General features: G+C 32.5%; 1 protein-coding gene and 1 long non-coding RNA gene across 4 annotated transcripts in view; both read left to right on the top strand.

The window, feature by feature from the left end:
- Positions 1–11,788: 11,788 nt before the first annotated feature.
- Positions 11,789–21,874, top strand: part of LOC146997986 (uncharacterized) — a 199,046-nt gene continuing 188,960 nt past the window's right edge. Inside the window, exon 1 of the long non-coding RNA XR_015040199.1 lies at positions 11,789–12,334. This is a non-coding gene — a long non-coding RNA (uncharacterized LOC146997986). The remainder of the gene's footprint in view (positions 12,335–21,874) is intronic.
- Positions 12,868–21,874, top strand: part of LOC118191505 (uncharacterized) — a 197,967-nt gene continuing 188,960 nt past the window's right edge. Inside the window, exon 1 of one of the 3 annotated variants that reach the window (XM_085812892.1) lies at positions 12,868–15,149. In XM_085812892.1, the coding sequence (XP_085669018.1) occupies positions 13,110–15,149 (2,040 nt within the window). In that variant the 5' untranslated portion in view covers positions 12,868–13,109. The remainder of the gene's footprint in view (positions 15,150–21,874) is intronic. The other 2 variants (XM_085812890.1, XM_085812891.1) reach the window with 2 other exon arrangements.

Raw genomic sequence — 21,874 nt, 5'->3', positions numbered from 1 at the left:
AGGATGAAACGTATATAAATATATTTATTTATATATCCACTCTGTTACCCGCCTCAGTGATCTCAGTTTCTTTACTCTTATATGTTTGTAAATTGTAAATTTTTTGCTTTAAAAATGATTGAATTATGTTGTTCTTATCTTCCGGTTAAGGATTTATATGCGTTTAGTAAATCTGCAAGCAATATTTGTACAATTAATCAACAATTTAAAAGCTTTTTAAGTGCGGTTAAGCCTAATTTTTAAATAACATGGCGGACATATTTGTTTACATTTGAAACAGCAGAATAGTAGATTTGTTGTCAATCTAGAGAGACTAAGCTTCGCAACAACAAGATAACGCCTTCATTTATGATTGCAAATTAAATCATGCTTAATCCTTTCTGGAATATTTTCGAGGAAATAAGTGTTTAGGATTTACTTCGTAATTTTGAACTTTTATGTACTTTTTCCTTGTTGCGAAGTGAGAACTGAATTAATTGAATGAGAACTACTCAATCGACTGTGGAAAACTGTTTCTTTTTTGTTTTGTTTGCTTAATTTCTTTTATACGTCGTTCTAGATTTATTATAGTATTTGAATAGAACATGTGACAACGATTAGATAATTCTTCAAATGATATAAATTTTGTGAATTCTGAGTTATAATATGAACGAAATATAACGCTGTTAAGTGAACCTAGCGCCAGTGTCGCTATGGTAAATAAATATAGTGAATTTTAAACACAGTACATTTATTCTATTGTGGTTTATGCGCTATCGACAAAGTATATTTAATTCAATCCAATAAGCTTAAATGAAATGCAAGAAAAAATGCGTATAATTTAATATTCCGTACAAGGAAGTCATGCGGTGTCCACATCAGATATTTTAGTAGGTTAAAGTATAAATACTGATTATACTATGCGATACTGTGAACACTTGTACAAATGTTTCTGTGGAAATTCCAGAATTCTAAAATATTTCTTTTGATAAAAATAAATTTTTATTAACCTAATATCGGACTCGTGCATTCAATCTATTACGGACCCATACGCACGCAACAATATTATATATCTTAAGTGAACAATAACACTTCTGTCTGTATAGAACTGAGCGAGGGTCAAGCATTTTTCAATGTAACTCAGTAATGCCAAAGAACAACTCAAAATATATAGGATTAAGTTACCTAATATTTAAAAGCAGTAAGCTATCAAAGTTGCGAAGGAAATGGTACACATGATTTAAAAGCGTTAATTCGTAAAAATATACATAGAAAAATAGCTCTAAAAAGGGATAACTATTTCACAAGCAAACTTTTTAAAGTAGTTTATTTAAGTAAGATTTTACAGATTCAAACAGAAAGTCAATAATTCCACGAAAAGTTATATGTTACTATAGTTATAAGAAATATGTTAGGAAATTCTTAAGACATTAATTTGTGTCATTAGGAAAATTTTTTCCTTCATAAGCGGAAAGTTGCAGACTTCTAGAAGGCCTTTTACATGAAGTAGATGAATACTAGAAAGAAAAATAAATGCTTTTTGTTGTTTGATTTCTAAATTAATAGATTAATGTTGTTAAGAGCATTCCTGCATATTTTTTTAATTATTATAAACAGAAAAGGGTAAACATTTAAAAGGGATGGCCTTAACTTCTGTTCTCAAGAATCAATTTTTATTGCCTTAAAATATTTAATAATCTAATGCTTCAAAATTTCTGGAAATCTTACGAGGGCATGATTCATGTATTAAAAGATTATCAAATCTTAGAAATCAAAATACAAGGTGGTCTGAAACTATCGAGCATATTTCATGTTGATGCGTGCCACAGATGGAGCTCCTGTGGAAGTTATTTAATATTTAAAATTTTCTTGTGTAAAGTTGTTTTAAATTATCTTACCAAGAAAACAATGAACATGTAGGTATCTCATTTTGTTCTCTTTTTAGTCCAAAGGGATTTCAGTCCCGAATGACTATTGCTTTCGTTTTGGCATTTTGCGTCGGACTCATAAACGTCGGTTCACTTTTCAAACTGTTGCCACAAAATGTTAGAGTCCTGCATTATATTTGAAGAAATTAAATAATGAAAAATGTGCATAAATGATTGTCTATTTCTCGCATTGTGATAAAACAATGGTACATAGAGCCATCGAATTTTGAATGACGAAATCCTACTGCGAATATGGGCATCTGAAATCCCAAATTTGGAATTTGTTTTATTATAGATTTTATATTTTGTAAAACTTTAACGAATTTTTGATTTACAAACTCAATGCTTTAAAAGCGAGAAATGGCAACGTTATATAGAAAAAAAAATACTTTTATCTCCAGCTCGCGAGACTGTGTATATCGGAAATTCTAAAGATATGCTTAATTTAACATTATTTTGCGATATTGCTCTTGAACTGAATTTTATGGTTTAAGTGCAAAGAACATGATATTTAATAAATAAAGGTAACACTCAAAACGTTAAAAAAAACGCTTCTTTGGACGTAATTTAAAATCTGAAAAATTTCAGATTTTTTTTTTTTTTTTCCCATACATGAAATGTGATCTATAATTTTTGACGACCCTGTATAATAACTAACTGGAACCGCAATCCGGTCGTAAAAAGATCCGAATGATTGAGCTTTTTAATGAATCAATTAATTTTTAAAATACGCCAAATATATATTTATTGTAATGCAAATATGAAAATTTTATTTTTTCGTTTATCATAGCGTTGCGTGCGTACGGGTTCGTAACAAATTGAATGCACAAGTCCTATGAAAATTGAATAAAATTTATTCTTATCACAACAATGAAATTTCTTCTGAGGTATTGGTACAATATCTCAATATCTCACAGTAGTTATATTTCAAACTACTAAAACGTTTTACAGAACACAATTCAAAAGCGCAAGAGAAAGATAACCCGATTTCCCCGTGAATTCGCTACAATCAGATAACAGCAATAAGTAAACAACTGAAATGAGATGCTTTCCTCCAGCTTTTATAAGCTTTGTAAATGCACGAGAACAATCTCGTATTTTCTCGATTTTTCTGGATAGCAAAAGTGTACAATTACGAGATAACTAAAATGTTAAATGCTCGTGCTCCAGTATTTTAACTTTTCCTGCGTAGGTTTCACTTCAAGTAAGTATCGTGCCTCATTGCACGGGGAGATGAAATAATTTAATCATAATTCTACTAAAAATAGCAAATTAAATACAAAATCCGTAGCAGTATTTTATTTTGACAGTGAATATACAGTTAAAAAGAAATTAAATGTTGTATTCCCTTAAAATATAATATGAAATTAAACAATAAGATATATTAGAAAAATTTCTGCTACATAAAACTCATAGATTTATGACTCGTGGAAATTTTTCCACTTAATTTATTCAACATTTAATTTAATATATTCTGATACAGTTCTATCGTATTTTTATTTATCTAAATATGCAACCAATTTTTGTTTTAACTGAAACAAAAGAATATCATTAATTTTTGTTTTCATAGTATCCCCCCCCAAAAAAAAAATATAGAACAAGAATTATGACATTTGCTTTATTTTTACTATCATACAATCAAGGAGGAAAATATTTTTCATTTACGTGAAACAAAAATTTCAATTTAAAAAAAGTAAGAAACTATATTAAAACCCCTTCGCGCCGACTGTCACGTATACGTGCCAGCAACGAACACACTTATCTACCGGCCGACACGCAGGCGTGACAGAGCATTGTTGCGTTTTCTACCGAATGTCACGTATTTGTGCCAGTACCTTGGAACGTTTTTCAAACTATAATTTCTGCCACAAGATGGCACTGTATGCCCATATGGTTTCAGATACATGTACCTTAGACCTTCTACTCGAAATGAGAGAAGCATGACTCACATACACGTGTTTTTGATTATATAAACAAACGGAGAACTAAATGTTTCCGAATGGCGTGATTTATGACGTCTCTTTAAATCGCACTTTATTCGCACGTGGTAGTTGTTTATTGTAAGTAGAAGTTTTATATGCGGTAAAGCGTTGAGTATTTCGGTTTACAGTTCAGTTTTTAGAAAATAATTAGATCTTGTTAGACGTGAATTCTTTCTGTTTTTACTGTTGCAATGTCGAAGCGTCGAAAATGTTTAACAGAGCATGAAATAGTAGAAATGATGCAAAATATTTCAGATATTGATTCTGAAATTCTGATATTCTGATATTGATTCTGAAAGATTAACTGAAAGACATTTTCCAAAACTTTGTTCAGAAGAGACTGATAAGAAAATGAGACGATGGTGCTTCGTTTGTTCACATTCCCGGAAAAATCCTCCAAAACGGCAGATGAGTTATTACGAGTTCAAGGAATGTAACGTAGGACTGTGTGTAGATCCCTGTTTTAAAATTTTTCATACGAAAAGAGAATTTTAAGTAATACATTTAGTTTTCAGATGTATAATGTTAAAAGTCATAAAATGGTGAGTAATTAAAATAAAATGTGTAAAATATGCATTTAAACAAGAAATAAGGTAATTAAAGTATATATATATAAAAATATCTATAAAGCATAAGCCGTTTAAATGCTCTATAGAACATTATTAAACAATGCGTTGATACTTCGGAAATTTCATGGATTTAGGCTTAGTAGCAAAAAAGCCCCCCGGCCCTAGAGAGCGGAAGACACTCCGCGATAAGCGTGCGTTTTCGCTACCCGGCTCGAAGGGGTTAAAACAGAAAAATAAAACTAAAAAAAAAAATCTGAAATGTTTCAGATTTTAAATTACGTCCAAAGGGGCATTTTTTAACATTTTGTGTGTTACCTTTCTTTATTAAATATCATGTTCCTCGCACTTAAACCATAAGATCCAGTGCAACAGCAATATCGCAAAATAGTTTTAAAACGAGCATATCTTTAGAATTTCCGATACAGAGACTCACGCGCTGGAGATAAAAATGTTTTTTCTGCACAACGTTGCCATTGCTCGCTTTGAAATCCTTGAGTTTGTTAATCAAAAATTCGTCAAAGTTTTAAAAAATAGGAAATCGATCATAAAACAAATTTCAAATTTGGTCTTCCACATGCTCATATTCGTTGGAGGATTACGTTATTCAAAATTCGATGACTCTATGTACCGTTGTTTTATCACAATACGAGAAATATACATACATTTATGCAGATTTTTCATTATTTAATTTCTTCAAATATAATGCAGGACTCTAACATTTTGTGGCAACAATTTGAAAAGTGAACCGACATTTATGAGTCCGACGCAAAATGCCAAAACGAAACTAATAGTCCTTCGGGATTCAAATCCCTTTGGACTAAAAAAAAAAAAAAAAATTCTCAACATTAAGCGGAGACTCACCCAATAAAAACAGCATTGGTCCTATATAGAACTTGTAAATGCTTTCCGATTAAATTTTACAGGTTACTTCCCTGTCAAACATTTGGAAGAAATCTGTTTACCTTATATATTCATCTAAACAACTTTTATGACATCTTAAATATATATTAAGCTGTTTTTCTACAGCTCTAAAGACATAACTGAAGGAATTTTGCTACGACTTAAGTAAGATAAAGAGGAAGCAGAGATAGTAGCTCTCTTAATGCGTTGAGTGAAGTTCTGCTGCTTTCATGCTGAAGGACATGTAGCTACTGTCTCTTGCTTTGTAATTTATTGTAAAGATTCAAATTTATTGCTTTGTTTTGTGGAGGCTCAGATTTTAAAATTAGCGAAGTAGAGAAATTAACGATATGTTCTACGACGCAGTTTGCCCCTAAGGGCGAACGTATCAGTTCAAGGAGGTGGGGTATTAAATGTACTCCCCCCTCACACTAATGGCTCGTGGAAGAAGTTTTTAGTTTTATGATATAATAAACAGAGAAATGAATTCGAATTCTGCTTGGGTTTGAAATTGTCTCTTGAAAACTGACTGGGGCGTTCAAAAAACAATAAATAGAATTCCGAGCTCCTATAACAATGTATCTTTAAAAATAAAACTTTTATATCTTTAAGAGTGAATGAGTGAGTGAATGATTGAGTGAGTGAAGAGTGAGTGCGCCGCTGAGACGACTTCCAACCACGGAGGTGAACCAAACAGAATTGTGTACATCTCAACTTGGAAGTCTCTTATTTGTCGAAATATGGTCTAGGGCTAGGTTGACAAACAAGACAGGGGGGAAGTGAATGCAAGAGCAGACAAGACTAGTTGAGAATATGTTTGCTATTGCTTTTTTAGACTGCTTGTTATTTATTTCTGCTACGTTTATCACATATATTAATTACGTTACATGTTTTAATTTAGTTATGAGTGTTAACCTTAGCATCAATATTCGCAGAAACAACAGTATGGGCAAGCATTTTTGACTTTGCAGTCGGTATAGTTGCATTGGATTAATTGCAGATTTCAATAATACAAAGTTATTCACACACAAACACAACAAACTAATACTAATAAAAAAAAATCTGAAAGCCTTCACATTTCATATTAAGGGGCGTTTTTTAACCGTTTGTTTGTTACCTTTATTTATTGAATATCATGTTCTTCGCAAGTAAACCATAAAATCCAATTCAACAGCAATATCACAAAATACTTAAAAAGAACATATTTTTAGAATTTCCGATACACAGTCTCGCGCGCCGCAGATAAATTTTTTTTTTTTTTTTTCGTGCAGTGTTGCCATTGCTCGCTTTGAAATCCTCGAGTTTGTTAATCAAAAATTTCTCAAAGTTAAGAAAATATGAAATAGATAATAAAACAAATTCCAAACTCAATATTCGGATTTCCAGATGCCCATGCTCGGATGGAGGATTACGTTATTCAAAATTCGATGGCTCTAGCTATCGTTGTTTTATCACAGTGCGAGAAAGTTAGATATCTTCATGCAGATTCTTCATTATTTAATTCCTTTAAATATAATACAAGGCGATAATATTTGGTGGTAACAGTTTAAAGAGTGATTCGCCATAAATACTGAAACGCCGTTTGAATAACGCCACCGCTTTGGGCTAATAAAAAGTATTTTTAATAAATTTTAATTTTCTCTGATTAAATACTCATTAAATCAGACATAAACAGTAATAATAATGTCGAAAAAAAGAAATCCAAATTTATGTTTATTTTCTATCTGAAATCTGATTTTTGCTACCTGCAAGACATTTCTGTTTGTGTTACTTTATTTCAACTAATTTTAACATTTTTAATTCAATCCTTAAATAAGTTATTTTAATACAAATTAAAAATAAACAATTCAGGAAAGCTTTCCAAGCGGGACAAAACTTCAAAATAAATAATTTCAACCTGGTTTCTTTGTCTTAGTTATTAAATTTTTCTTCCGCGTACGTTTATACGTAAATAAACTTCTTTATTTCTTACTACAGTTGGACACTTGATGGTGCTTCGATTCTGAGAAAGTTTGTGGTCTTAGAGAGAAATTACCAGAAATTATCTTCATCACGAACTGCAGAAGCTTCTTGGTCATACTTTTTTTTTCTTATTAATTTTCAACTGTGGAAAACAGCAGTCAGTATATAAAAGATTCCAAAACAAAGCAATTATTCTTAATTAATTATTTTTTGTGACTTATCTCACTTGTGTGATAATAACATCAGAACAAGCCCACGACGTTCATCGTGGCAAGGACAGCAAGTTTGGCCCCGTCGTTGTCTAGAGCCTTCAGGGCCCTACAGGTGATATTATGACTTAGCTTAGTTCCAGCCCCAAGATGAGATCAATAATTTGATACTCAGCATGCCTAGGCGTTGTACGGACTGTATTGCATCGTCTGGGAGGCATACAATGTATTAACAATCATACCAACCATGTAATAGTGGTTTTTTGTAAATAGGTTTTTTTTGTAATTTTCTCCAGGGAGAAAAAATCGCTAATTGTTTTTAATAATATCAAACATATAGCATCTTTTTTTGCTCTTTACCTTTTGTTTAATAAATAAGCTTTACCAGGGTTCGTACACATTTCCTTACATGAAAATGAAGGACTTTTAAGGACCATCAAAGAAAAAATTAAGGACCTATCAGCAAACGAAAAAATGAATAGAATAAAGCAATTATCCATACAACCGACTTCATGCTTGTAATTTCATTTTAAGACTTCACGCTTCACGCTTTCGTCACAATCTGCCTAAATTGATGGATAACACCTGTTTCGAAAATCTTTTTTTTTTTTTTTTTTTTTTTTTTTTTTATCGTTTGCAACGCAAATCCGCCAACAGATTGGTTAAGAGCCGTGTAATTTTAATTTCATATTCATGAGAAATCGTAATTCACACTTAGAATGACAATCATTAGAAATGATAAGAAATGTCAAATGAACAAAATTAAGGACCGTTTATTCATTTTGGCCAAAATTAAGGACTTTTAAGGACCAAAAATCATTTTTGAAAAAATTAAGGATTTTTAAGGACCAAAAATCATTTTTGAAAAAATTAAGGGTTTTTAAGGACCGTACGAACCCTGTTTACAAATAAGTCAAATTCGTTTTGCTTCTACTCTTCCTTTGCCTGATTTTGCATTATCCTTAATTTATGGACATGAGTGTATTTAGTTCTCCCCATACCGCAAAGACACTATACATTTAAAAACATCCATGCCTTCTGCGGGATTCGAACCCGAGCCCTTTGGTATCGCAGTAGGCTCCTCTAACCACTATACCGTATGGGCAGCTAAATAAGATTCATATATATAATATACGTATAATATTTTAAAATGAGATTTAAATCACACTGCAAAATAATTAACTTCTTTTATAGAATTTGTGGTGCATCATTTATGCTCGTGTTTAATGGTAATAAAAAATAAGAGGTACAAATAAATGGAAACTTTTTTTTTACAATAACAGCTTTTATTGTTATTGTAAAAAATAACAATAAAAGTTGTTATATCATATAAAAGTAGTTATCAACAATAACTGTTATTGTTGATGCTGATGCTCACTCGTCTGACATATAGGCAGCCCAAGCCCATGAATTTCTCGTGACAATGAGATTACGCCTGTAGTTGGCAACAGTCTTGAGCACCTTACAGGTGATAGTGTGATTTTAGCTCAGTTCCGCTCCCAATTTTGATAGACAGCCCCCCGTGCGGGGGGGTATCGAGGATCTCCTACCGCTGTCCCCTAAGAGGACATTCGGCTCCCCGCATTAGAGTGCCCCTATGCTGTACAGACACTATACATTTACAAACATCCGCGCCTTCTCCGAGATTCGAACCCGGGCCCTTCGGCATGGCAATCAGCGATGGTAACCACTATACCGGTTCGCTGGCTTGCAACAAACACGTAACTGAAATGTTTCAACCGAGCGCACAATATTACTTCCGAGCTACATGTGACCACGTGGGCCTGCAATTTGAGACCACCGACCTATTCCATCAAATTTAACAAAGCTACTTTAAATTGTAGAAGAATTATTTTAACTTAACAGTGGCAGCTTAAATCACATCACTAACACCTTAAATTTATTTCTTCGTTTCCGCATGAGGTCTAGCTGAATATTAAATGTTTTCAGTGTTCTTTAAGTAATTTTATGTCATGCTTTAACTGATTCGTGGTTTGATATATTCTTTTTTTTACAGGCACGTGGACTTAATTTAAAATAATTAATCAAATGCTTGTTTCGGCTTTAAAAAATATCTTGTGTGACTTCCACATGACTTCCTTGTGCGGCTTATTTAAGTAATTTTTTTAGGAAAAAAATAAACTTATACTAAATATTGTTAGAGATTTATTGTTACACGAACAGCATACATAAACTGTAACATATATAGTAGTAACAAAATACAGTATCACATTTTTTTAAACAAAATTATCCCAATATTATTTTCGAGCGATATGCTGTTGGAAAATGGATCAGTTACAGATAAAATGGTAAGAAATTTAGAACCGAAACCACACAGACATGAAAGCAATAAAATTTTTTAAAAATGAAATTTAAAATAATTTTTTTTGTTAATTTGACATTACAAAAACATGAATATTTTCGCCATTTAAAACATTTCTGTAACTGAAAGTATATAACTACGACCAACGATTGCGAAAGTAAAGGCCGGATACACTTTTTAAGTTTAGTAAGAGGTGGAGATATATATATATGAAATAATAAGAGCACAAGGAAAAGGGGGAGCAGTGTCGATGCGTGCTTAGATCCATATTGAAGAAGAATTTTGATTGCGTAGTATGCTAATAATGTTAACTTGGTAATATCTGAAGAACTTGGCAGTCGAGGCAGTTTCAATTCCATTTTTATTTGCAACTGATATCTGTGGCCACAATCACTTGGCACTCTGGTCGTGCCTTTCCACAGAAGATTTACATTTTTGATATTGTTGAGATAGAAAGCAAGCCAGCGAAATTACATCTTAGCACAGTAGACAGCAAAGCTGAAGTGCGTAGTTATGCAAGATGGAAGCACGCGAAGAGAAAAATTTTGGTTTGCAATTTGGTGATTGGTCAAGAGGCATCTGCATTAAGGGTTACCTAAGATCGCATGATTAATTTGAATGACGCAGTTTAGACTTAAGCGCTATTTTTAGGACAGATAGATGAAGTTCCCAAATTAAATAGAAAATAAGAGAGGTTATAGTGAATTAAATTTAGAAGTTTGCTTTCAGATTTTTTATCTTACATATATACGTATCTAATTAGCAATTCTAATTAGCAATCATCTCCCTTAAACTCAACTTACTTAAACACATTTTACTAAAAAGTTAACTGAATGTCATGATTCTTGAGAAAAAGACGAAACACTTTCGCATTTATTAATTATTGTTAACTGATTAGAAGTTAGTTTGTTCCCCTTGAAAAGTCAACTAATTTCCGATCAGTGACGATTATTGCTGGGTTTCTTGATAGCATTTTCACTTTTAATTATACCTTTTTAATGTTTCTATGTTAGTTAAATTTATTCAAGATTCGGTTTTTAAATATGCTAATGAGTTACTTAATTTCAATAGAATTCTAACTACTTTTGTCAAAGGATCCTAACTACTTTTGTATACTAAATAATCTATTAGAAAATAAATTATTATTTCATTACTTTGCAGCCTTAGCATAACTATTAGGCAATTTAAAAAAACTTTTTTTACTTCTAAAATATTTACTCTTTCTACTAAAAAAAACCTTACTTTTACTACTGAAAAACCTTACTATTAAAAAACTTTACTTTTTTATTACTAAAAATTGCTTTTATTTAATTAAATTACAAAGAAATTTTTTTACTACTACTCAATTTGCCAATAATATCTAAATATATATAAAAAAAATTCATAAGCTTAACGTAAAAAAAGAGTGCTTTACTCTGTCCATACATACAGACATCAAGCAAAAAAAAACCGTCCAAATTGATTCGGGAACATTCAAAATGTATATTTTCTTTGAAAAGCCATACCCGAAATTTTTCGCAAATACAGTACTTTATTTACTTTGTACAAGGAAGTAAAAAAAATAATGCGTGATTATAACTTTAAATGTAGAAATTGATACATTACATTATTTTCAAAATTTGACTTTTTATGTACATTCATGATAATATTCATATCATATTAACTTTTATTTTGAAACTTTAAAGTTACGCGGGAAACCTGTTAAAAAACTCTCGCTTAAAAGACGAGTGATTCTTATTAGTTTAATCAGAAACTGCAAAGAATAATAACAATTAACTGAGCATTTTATAATGTTTGCCTTGATAAACCATTTGAATCTTTCGCATGCAGTTAGTTGGAAGAGCATACACCCATTGAAAATTTGGCGATCGCTAAAAGCTCTTAAAATCGCCAAGCGCGAGAAAAAGTAATTTGTCCAGGAAACATCAACGTCGACTCTCATCTGTTCTTTGAAAGTTAGAAGAGAGCTAGCTCCCTCTCGCGAGCGTTGACAGCGCTGCCGCCCGTTCCCTTATATGGCGGCCAGACGATTTTAGCAACAACGACTCAACTGTGCTTCTTGGGATGTAAAATGACGACAACATCTCTTTCAACTTTTTTTAATTCTCCTCGACCTGAAATCATCTCCACCTGAAACATATCGTCTGCCTGGGTTGTTCGAGAACCTGTCGACATGTGATCTTTTCATAAACAGAACGTTGATCCCGGTGAAATGATATTCTGAACAATGATTAAATATCTTGGATAACTACTAATCTTCCTGTTAAGTCACGGTTAGTGTTCGAAAAAAGACTGCGTAGGTGATAACTGAAAATTTTGTGATTGCATCGAATATCACGCGAATATTTCAAACAGTAGCTAGCAGACGACAGTGATGAGGAACATGTGACAGCGGAAAAGAATTTATTTTGTGATAACCGGAAGTGCTGCAATTCTATTAGAGATGTGTTAAGTGGGATATTATTTTATGAGACTGCCTTGAGTAAGTTTTGTTTTTGAAACTTTAGTATACAGCAAATGTTTACGTTGAATTGTGCAAGGAAGATTTAACTGCAAAATCGTTTTGAGCAAAATATTTAAGGGTCAATATATTTAATTTTTTTTTTGTTTAGTTTGGTGAGATTAAGATAATTGTAAAGAATTTATCTGTTTCTGTTTCAATAGAAATCTGATAATCTATTTGCTATAGCTATAATAATTTAATATTGTTTTAGTTTGTTTTTAGTATTTTAAATATAGTTAATACTATTATTATTATTATATTTAGAATATTGTAATTATTTTTAGAGGAGTAAACTAAATATTTATCAGTTAATACCTCCTGTGTATTCACAGTAAATTTGAAGAGAATTAAGTTTAAGTTTTTAATTGTATTTCATCTGCCATTAATATTCCATATAGTGTGGTAAATTTTAATAATAATTTTCTCTCATCTAAAAACTTTCGAAAGTGACGGTTGAATTTATATGCAGTTTAATTAATCTGAATTAATATGCAATTTATTTAATTTCATGAATAAGGTTTTTTAATTTATTCATAATCGTAAAAGTACTGCTCAGAGTCTCAAGTCAAGAAAATTTAAGATAATTATTTTGTTAACATAAAGAAATTTAAGCAATTGCTAAAATTACAAATACATATCGGCTGACATATTTTCTTCAAAATGTAATGAAAGGTGTAGGAATTGTTATCACATATTTTTGTGCAAAATCCTGTTGATTCATTGAACAAACTAGGTGCATCAGTTTCTATTTAGTATGCTCACTAATCATGTGAGCTGCCATTATGTAGTGACCTCTGTGACTTTCTATCATAGTGCCTTAGTGGATTTAACTCGCAGCCGTTCCGTCCATGCCGTAGAGCACGATCCATGTTGTCCTGATCCAACTAAACTCTCAGCTTCGGAATGCAAAGCTGTCCATTATGGATTGTGCTCTCCACTTTTGAAACTGCCCTCTTTCTCCATTCCTCCAGCTGTAACGTCGACCCCATCATCTCCAGCCACTCCTAAGGGTAGCAGCTCTTCCCCTTTGGTATCTTCAACCCCAAGCTCTCCTGTTACGCCTAAAGGAACAGCACCCACTATCGCTGAACTCTTAGGTGCTGCTGCACTTTCAAATAGAAACACTCCAACAACGGTTTCTTCACCTATTTTACTTAGGTCAACCTCACCAGTGGTATCCAGCCCTGCTGTTTGTTCGCCAAATCCGGCAGGTACGCAGAGCAAGATGACATCGCCTACTGCTGTAGTGCCAACCACTAATGCTGTAGGATCTTCTCAGATGGAAATGTTAGATCCAGTGACTCTGTTAGCATCAGATCTTGAAGATCAGCTTGAAGCACTTGTAAACACATTTGTTGCCCAAGACAAAGTAAGACTAGCGGCTCGAAAGAAAGCAGAAACTTCACCTGGGGGAGGTAAAACTTCTCCTTCGACAAATAAAACGATATCACCTATTAAGAAATATGATAAGAAAATCAAGGAAGATAGGTCTTCCGATGACGAATCAGCATCTTCTCTTTCTAGCGAAACTTCTCAGTCTTCTAAATCTGATGGTCATTCGAAGAGAACAACAGGAAATAAAACTATAAAAAACTCTAAAGTTGCTTCAGATGCAGGAATAAATGATATTAAAAGATTTTCCTCAACTGATGTTCATTCTGATAGAAATTTTCATCCCTTCGAAGGCAGTGAGCTTAAGCAAGCTAATATGTTCGTTGCGCAATTTGAAGACATGTATGAAAGGGCATCCTCGCCGTCTCTCAAAACATCAGTTCTACCATCTTTGAAACCATCAGCTGAGTATCAACAAACAGGTGTTAAAGCACAGATTACAAAATTTGCATCGAAAGAAAAAGATACTTTTCAAAACTCTCCAACAAATTCTCTTGAACGACGCCAATCTCCAAAATTCAAATATGATGCTCAAGAACAGTTCACTCAACCTGGGGTCTCAAGAAGCGGTCCTCTTACATTAGATGCCTTACAAGAACTTTTGCTGACATCATCTGGTACTGATACTTCTGTGCAACCTATACAAACTACTATCTTTCAGAGTACAAGGGTTCCTACTACGCCTTATACTGGCCCAACTCCTGTGGTGCACAGTTCTGCTAAAATTTACAATGAGCGAAATGAAAATTATCCCTCATGCTATATTAACGAAGCTTGCAAAGAATTTGACCATGATGTGTCTCGGATTGCTAAAGCAAGTGCTAGTCAAAGTAATAATTATATTCCCCATGTTTCTGCTAAATCTGGGCAAGAACATGTTCAGTCTGCTGTGGATTATGCCAAAACAAGATTTCAGAATGTTCAGCAGGGACATAGCAAAGATGATACCAAGGCCAAAGTAATAAAGAATGGACATCTAGTCAGTGACGCCAAATTTAAGTGGGAGAATCACCCCCAGCAAAATTGGAATGATCATCAACTAGTCACAGAAGTGGATAGTTCCCTTCCAGAACCTTTGAGGGAGGCATTACAAAGAGGCAGTCATAAGAGGACCTTGTCCATGGAAGGTCTCTTGGATGTTCCAAGTCCTTCCATTCCCCATCCTAAACTTACGTCTGCTCAAAAGCAACATATTAAAGAGCGGTCCCTCTCACCAACTGACCGCCATTCCCATGTGCCTATTCGTCCATTTTTGACAAAAGGATCTGTAGCTGAAAGAGTTTTACTGTTTGAGTGCTGCCCAGATAGGGCTCTTGAGAGAACATCATCTGGAAATAAATCGAAACCCAATCTTATTAGCACCTGGAGACCGGGAAGTAGTGATGTTCAGAATAAAACACAGGTGAGTAACATTTACAATTATTTTTTGTTCCATGCCATTTAATGTCATGTTTATTTTTTGGATTTTATAATAGTTGATAAAATATTTCACTGATTTTTATTTACAAAAATAAAATTATAGCTTACTATATGATTTTTCGATACAAAAATTTATTTACTGCCCAATTAAGCTAGTATACTGAGAAAAAATTACTACGTGATTGGAACTACGATATTTGAAATACATCGCCAATATATCAATAATACCATATCAAGAAATCAATGTCATGTATTTTAAATATGCTATAAATCCTTTATAATAATTATTTATCAGTTATCTTTAGTAGATTTAGAGGCCTATTAACATTCAGCCTTTACAGAGGGATTTAAAATGTATAATATTTATTTTGTCTCATGTTATTGTTGAAATCTGAACGGTTTGCGGATAATTTACAATTAATTTCTAGCCTGTTGTTAGTCGGCTAAATTAAAATGAAATGTATGTTTGCTTGGCTAATTTCATATAATATCGTGTAATATTGTTTTATTAAGAAAACCAAAATCTCGATTGTTACTGAGACTTGTACCTAGAATCTTTTTCCTGCAGGTTGACGTTATCGTTAGCTGTTCGTAAGTTCTACTAAATATTGTAATTTGGACTTTAAGGACCTTTTCCCTTGACTTCAGATTAACCAGATGCGAAGTTCAGTCGTGTTTTAGGTATCCTTTTGAAATTATTTAGTGTTACGTTGGAAATCGTATCTGTAAGATATCGTTGAAGATCATATCTTCTCTCATATATATGTAAAGTTTTTGTTCTTAATTGTAGACGGAATGAGACGGAATAAACGCTGTGTAAGTAATTAAAGCAGAATTAAAGTTGGATTTTATAATAGTTGATAAAATATTCCTCTTATTTTTATTTACAAAAATAAAATTATACATAATTATATGACTTTTCGATACAAAAAATTATTTACTGATAAAAATATTTTTTACAGTGTTGCCATTTTTCGCTTTGTTTGGAGTATATTAATCAAAAATTTGTTAACGTTTTGCAAGATATGAGATAGATAATAAAACAAATCGCCAAATTTTAGCTTCCAGATTCGAGTGGAGGATTACGTTATTCAAAATCTGATGTTTCTAGGTACCGTTGTCTTTTCACAGTACGAGAAACATACATACATTCATGCAAATTCTTCATTATTTAATTTTTTTAGTATAATGCAGAAGTGTAATATTTGGTGGCAACAAGTTGAAGATTGAAACGCCGTTTTATATAACGGACGACTCAAAATGCCAGTTTGAAATTAATAGCCCTTCTGAGCAAATTGCCCCTTCGGGTTAATTATCAATTTTTTAATTTTTTTATAATTAATGGGAATTTAATTAGCTGATCGTTTTCCGGTGTATATTTGGCTATCGGAACCCCTCGATCATCATTGACCTCCTTGAAAATTTCATCGAAACCCAAATGGTAAATACCGACCCATTTGAGAGCACTTGGTTTAATCTTTAACTTGTGTAAGTTCTAAAATTTATTTAAATTTCCAATTTTATTTAGACCGCGGTAAGTGCAATCAGCTGAGCAAATCGTGCTGAAAGCGCTGCATATCCTTTAGCATTCCAAAAAAAAAAAAAAATTACGAATGTCATAAATAAGCATATGCAGTGGAATAATCTTGAGAAAATAAATAACGTACGAAAATACTTTTGTATATTCCGAGGGCAAATCAATTTTTAGTAAACTAAACTTCAATGTAAACCGTTTTATTTTATTTTTAGCCCATAGGGCGTTAGACCAGAAGGGCTATTAATTTCATTTTGGAATTTTGCGTTGGTTCACTATGAACGGCGTTTCATTTTTCAGATTGTTTGCACCAAATATTACAGCCATATTTAAAGAAATTAAATAATGAAGAATCTGCATGAAGTATGTATGTTTCTCGCACTGTGAAGAAAACAACGGAACCTAGTGACATCAAATTTTGAATAACGTAGTCTTCCACTCGAATATGGGCACCTGGAAGCCCAAATTTGTAATTTGTTTTATTATCTATTTCATATTTTGTAAATTTTAAAACAAATTTTTGATTAACAAACTGAACGATTTCAAAGCGAGCAATAGCAGAAATACACGTGAAAAAAAATAATTTTTATCTTCAGCGCATGAGACAGTGTATCGGAAATTCCAAAGATATGCTCTTTTAATATTATTTTTGGATATTGCTGTTGAATTGAATTTTATTATTTAAGTGCGATGAGCATGATATTTAATAAATAAAGTTAACACTCAAAACTTTAAAAAAAATCGCCCCTTCGGAGCATAATATAAAATCTAAATGTTTTCAGATTCTTTAGTTTTATAGTATTTATTTATTATTTTTTTACGTAAATCTCTGTCATTTTCATTAATTCAAAACGCTGTGGGTGATCTTGTTCTTCATTGTTGTGCGTCAGCCTTCCATGGCCCTGTAACAGGAAAGGAAATTATTTTGTAACACAGTAATTCAATACCGTAACACAGTAGTCGCAGAAGCGTAATTCATCGAGGTAGACTGGGAAGTTTCCTTTTATGCGGATGAAATGGAGTATTAGTTTCCAAGTTGAGAACGTGATTATATTGTAAAGTATGTTTTTCAGAGTATCACTGTGTGTTTGGAAGGAAGGGTATCAAATGTTTGATATGCCGCTTTAATATTTATGGGTACGTTGTCGTCACACCCAAAATGCTTCTTATTTGTCTTGCAATAGAAGATTTGTATATTTATTTTGATTTTTTTAATGGCCGGAGGCTTTATTATAAATGGCCGGAACTGGTGGCCAATTCATTATGAAAGCAGCTAGGCGGCCACCGTTTTCTCTCATGAAGGAACGGACATTTACAACGATGCCTTCTCCGGGATTCGAATCCGGGCCCATTGCTACGGCTGTCAGGGTCAATACCACTTTATCGGTTGGGCAGAAAATTTAATTAGATTTATTCTGCATAATATAAACAAACTATTAACCATTTCCTTTCATTTATATACAAAAATCTGGTAAATACATTTTCCATACTCTGTTGGAAATTTTCGTTCATTTATTATTCGCTAATTAATGTACGATAATTATTCAACCTTTATTCAGTTTATTTTTCACCTTCTGTAGTTTTGGTTTTTGGATCAAATGAAAAACACTGAAAAGGCACAATATTTAAAAATTGAAATTAAAAAGAAATTAATTAAACGTTGAAGAATATAACAAATAATTTGAATAAATAAAATTTTAAATCGCTAAAACATTTTAATTATTACACTAAAATTTCAGATAATAAAATTAGGTATTTTTGTTTTAATAATTTAATTAATATATTTAATAATTTTAACTTTTTAGCAATATAAATAAGTAAACAAAAACTTATAGTCACCTATTCTTTTGAATAATTTAATTACGCATACTCAGGAAAATGTGTGATGAAGATTTATGAATTGAACACGATGCTTTCATATTATGCATTTTAAAGGAAAACTAATAATCATTTAAAAACTGAAAAGTGATTTTAATATTATCTAAATGCTACTGCTTTTTTCAAAAAAAAAAAATCACTAAATTTTGTTGAATCATATTAAATCTTTTTTGAAAAATTTTGTATACATCCGTACAACGGTTTATTTTGCATTTTAGTGAATACGAACTAATGTATAGAAAACATGCGTGTTTAGTATATCATTATTTAATGTGTTGTATATTTCTTTACTATTTTGATTGTATTAAAAGTATGCTATTAGTCTCGAAACGCGATTTTACGTTGTTTCACTCTTTCATTCGACGCTGTTGCCATTTGCGCAAAATGTAATGTTACGAATTTAGTACCTATGTGAATAATTTTAGTGAAATTGTAGTATTTTTTTGCATAATGTAATACGAAAATCTAGCGAAGCGTTGCTTTGCCATAAAAGTAAAGGATACAGGAACAAATGCTGTCGGGCTAAATTTGCGAAATATCGCCAAGCTGGCAATTTTGTCGCCCTCGCCAAACTTGGCGACATTTTGGTCCGCCCTTTGTATAACTGTAATGGGTATTGTAAATGACTAACTGTAATTAATCTATACATGCAACTGTAACCGTATCCGGCCATTCTTAACTTTAACCATATATGGCTTCCAGTAATTTCGAGAAATGGAATGTACTAGAGATATCTAGGCGAACGGGTGAAAACTATATAAGACCGAAGACAGACTCTGGAGTATAGAGATATCCACGACAGCATCGCCTTTTAAGGTGCATCGCTATGCATTGCATTGTGTTTAAAGCTCTCAGTAGTCTGAAGTGTGACTACTGACTATACTATGTGATACCGTGAAGAGCTGTACGAGTAGTTCTGTGGGAAGCTCCAGAACTCTGAAATGCTTCTTTTGTTGAAATAAATTTTATCAAGCTATCATAGGTCCTGTGTGCATTCAATCTATTACGAACGTAACAATAGCTATCTTGCAGATTTAATCTGTATGCTGTTCATGAACTAAGTATGCTATTTAAAAGCAATACATGCAGTTCTTAAGATTAGCTTTTTACTTTTGAATCTGGTTAAATAAAAATGCATTAAATTCATGATATAGTTAATTAAAAATATTAAATATTTTCATACAATTGCATCAATATATTTTTACTTCTAAAATATACAGAAGGTATGTAGCATTCCTATGTTAGCCTTAATCTATATTCATCTAATATCCTACAAAATGCTTGGCTAAACCTGGGCCATTTGATAATCTCCAGTGATAAGCCATATTAAACTTTTGGACGAATGTTATCTAAATTTTTTAGGATATTTTTGTTGCATTTATTTTCACATTATTATTATTTTTTAACGATTCCTGATTTATATATGTCGCAATATGTTTGGAAACTTTAGAGATCGACAGTCCTTGAATTATTTTTCAAATCACAAGGAACATTTATAAAAAATTATTTTTAAACGAATGTACTTAACAGATAATTACAGATTAGTTTAGTCAATAAATTGTGCATATAATAGTCCAAAATGATTGGCAATGTTATTTTAAGGAGAGAGTTCTGTAGATATGTTGTCAACATATTTTAGTTTATGATTTTTATGCTTTTCTGCACTTTTGCGAAAGTTGTTGTATTTTTCATTTTCCATTTCGAAATCAGATGATACTTTGTGGTGCACGAGGATTTCTTTTTCTTTAAATAAAAAAAGAAAAAGAAATCAGATGAGTAAATATTCCCTTTAGAAGAAGGCAATGAAAGAATTAGAGGGTATAGTAGATAAACTTCGGGCATTTTTTTGACTCAGTAATAAATAACAGAAAATAATATATATAAATTAAGAGTAATGTAAAATAAATAAGGTGAGAAATAAGATGAAATGAAAAAATAAGCAAATAAATGAGATCTAAACCTTGCGACTGAGTATAAAGATAAGTTTCGAAAACTTGTTTCGTAAAAAATTTTGAATCGTCTGTTTATGTACTGTATAGTGTCTACTATTTAAATTACAATCAGGTATGATGTTTCGTTACGTTACATTACTGTCCCAGTTGCATAATTTTATGTTACACTATTGTACCAGTATGCATGATGTTTCGTTGTTACATTACTGTACCAGGTATGCGTGAGGGTATATTTACATTATTGTACCAGTATGCATGATGTTTCGTTATGTTACATTACTGTACCAGGTATGCATGATGTTACGTAACATTAATATACCGGTATTATAATGTATTTCTCCTGCCATCTTAGCATGCCTTCGTGGTATAGTGGTCAGCACACCCGGCACGTATTCGAGAGGTCCGTGGTTCTAGGGCATTGCTCATTTTTCATCTCTCCTGCTTTCAAAAAATATCTACTTGATGTCTCTACAGTGGCGCCCGAACTAAAAAAGGTGGCGGATAATGATTCTTCACCACCAGGATTTGGTGATTGGTCTCCTAATCTCCAGTCGCCCTTTAAAAGGAGGGAATATATGAGGTATTTCTCCCGCCTTCTTAGCATGCCTTCGTGGTGTAGGGGTCAGCACACTCGGCGCGTATTCGAGAGGTCTGTGGTTCGAGTTCCGCCGGCGTTGTTCATTTTTGATCTTTCCTGCTTTCAAAAAATACCTAATGTCTCTACAGTATGCGTAATGTTTACATTACAGTACCAGGTGTACATGATGTTATGTTACATTACTGCACCTATATGCATGACATTTCATTATATTACATTACTGTTCCAGGAATGCATGATGCTATGTTACATTACTGTACCAGTATGCATGATGTTACGTTATTTTTACGTAACTGCCCCAGGTACGCATGATGTTATCTTACATTACTGTATACAGGATGTTTGTTATGTAGAGACATTAGGAATTTTAAGGAAGAAGGCAAGATGAAAAATGAGCAAACGCCTTCGCCGGGAATCGAAACACGAACCTCTCGAATACCGTCCCAGCGTGCAGACCACTACACCACGAAGGTTCGCCAAGAAGGTGGGAGAAATACCTTATAACTGTACCAAAGCATCTAACAGCCATTCGGCTTACAAAGTGATGCCATTCCATGACACATATCTTGAACTTGCACGCTGCCTGGCCAGCAGCCAGCTCTTGAGTGTTACCGTTAGAGTACCATATGGCGTTTAATTTATCTCTCAATCTATAACTGTAATTGCTTAGAAAACTGAACGATTAAAAAATAATCAACATACAGAGGCTGTTCGCACATTTTTTAGACATTTTGGTAAGCGGTAAT

The sequence above is a fragment of the Stegodyphus dumicola genome, chromosome 3 (assembly GCF_044657685.1).
Source record: "Stegodyphus dumicola isolate Sdum_Otavi_A_Nest chromosome 3, ASM4465768v1".
NCBI lineage: Eukaryota > Metazoa > Arthropoda > Arachnida > Araneae > Eresidae > Stegodyphus > Stegodyphus dumicola.
Note: the sequence above shows the minus strand (reverse complement) of the source record. Positions and strands in the feature narration are given on the sequence as shown.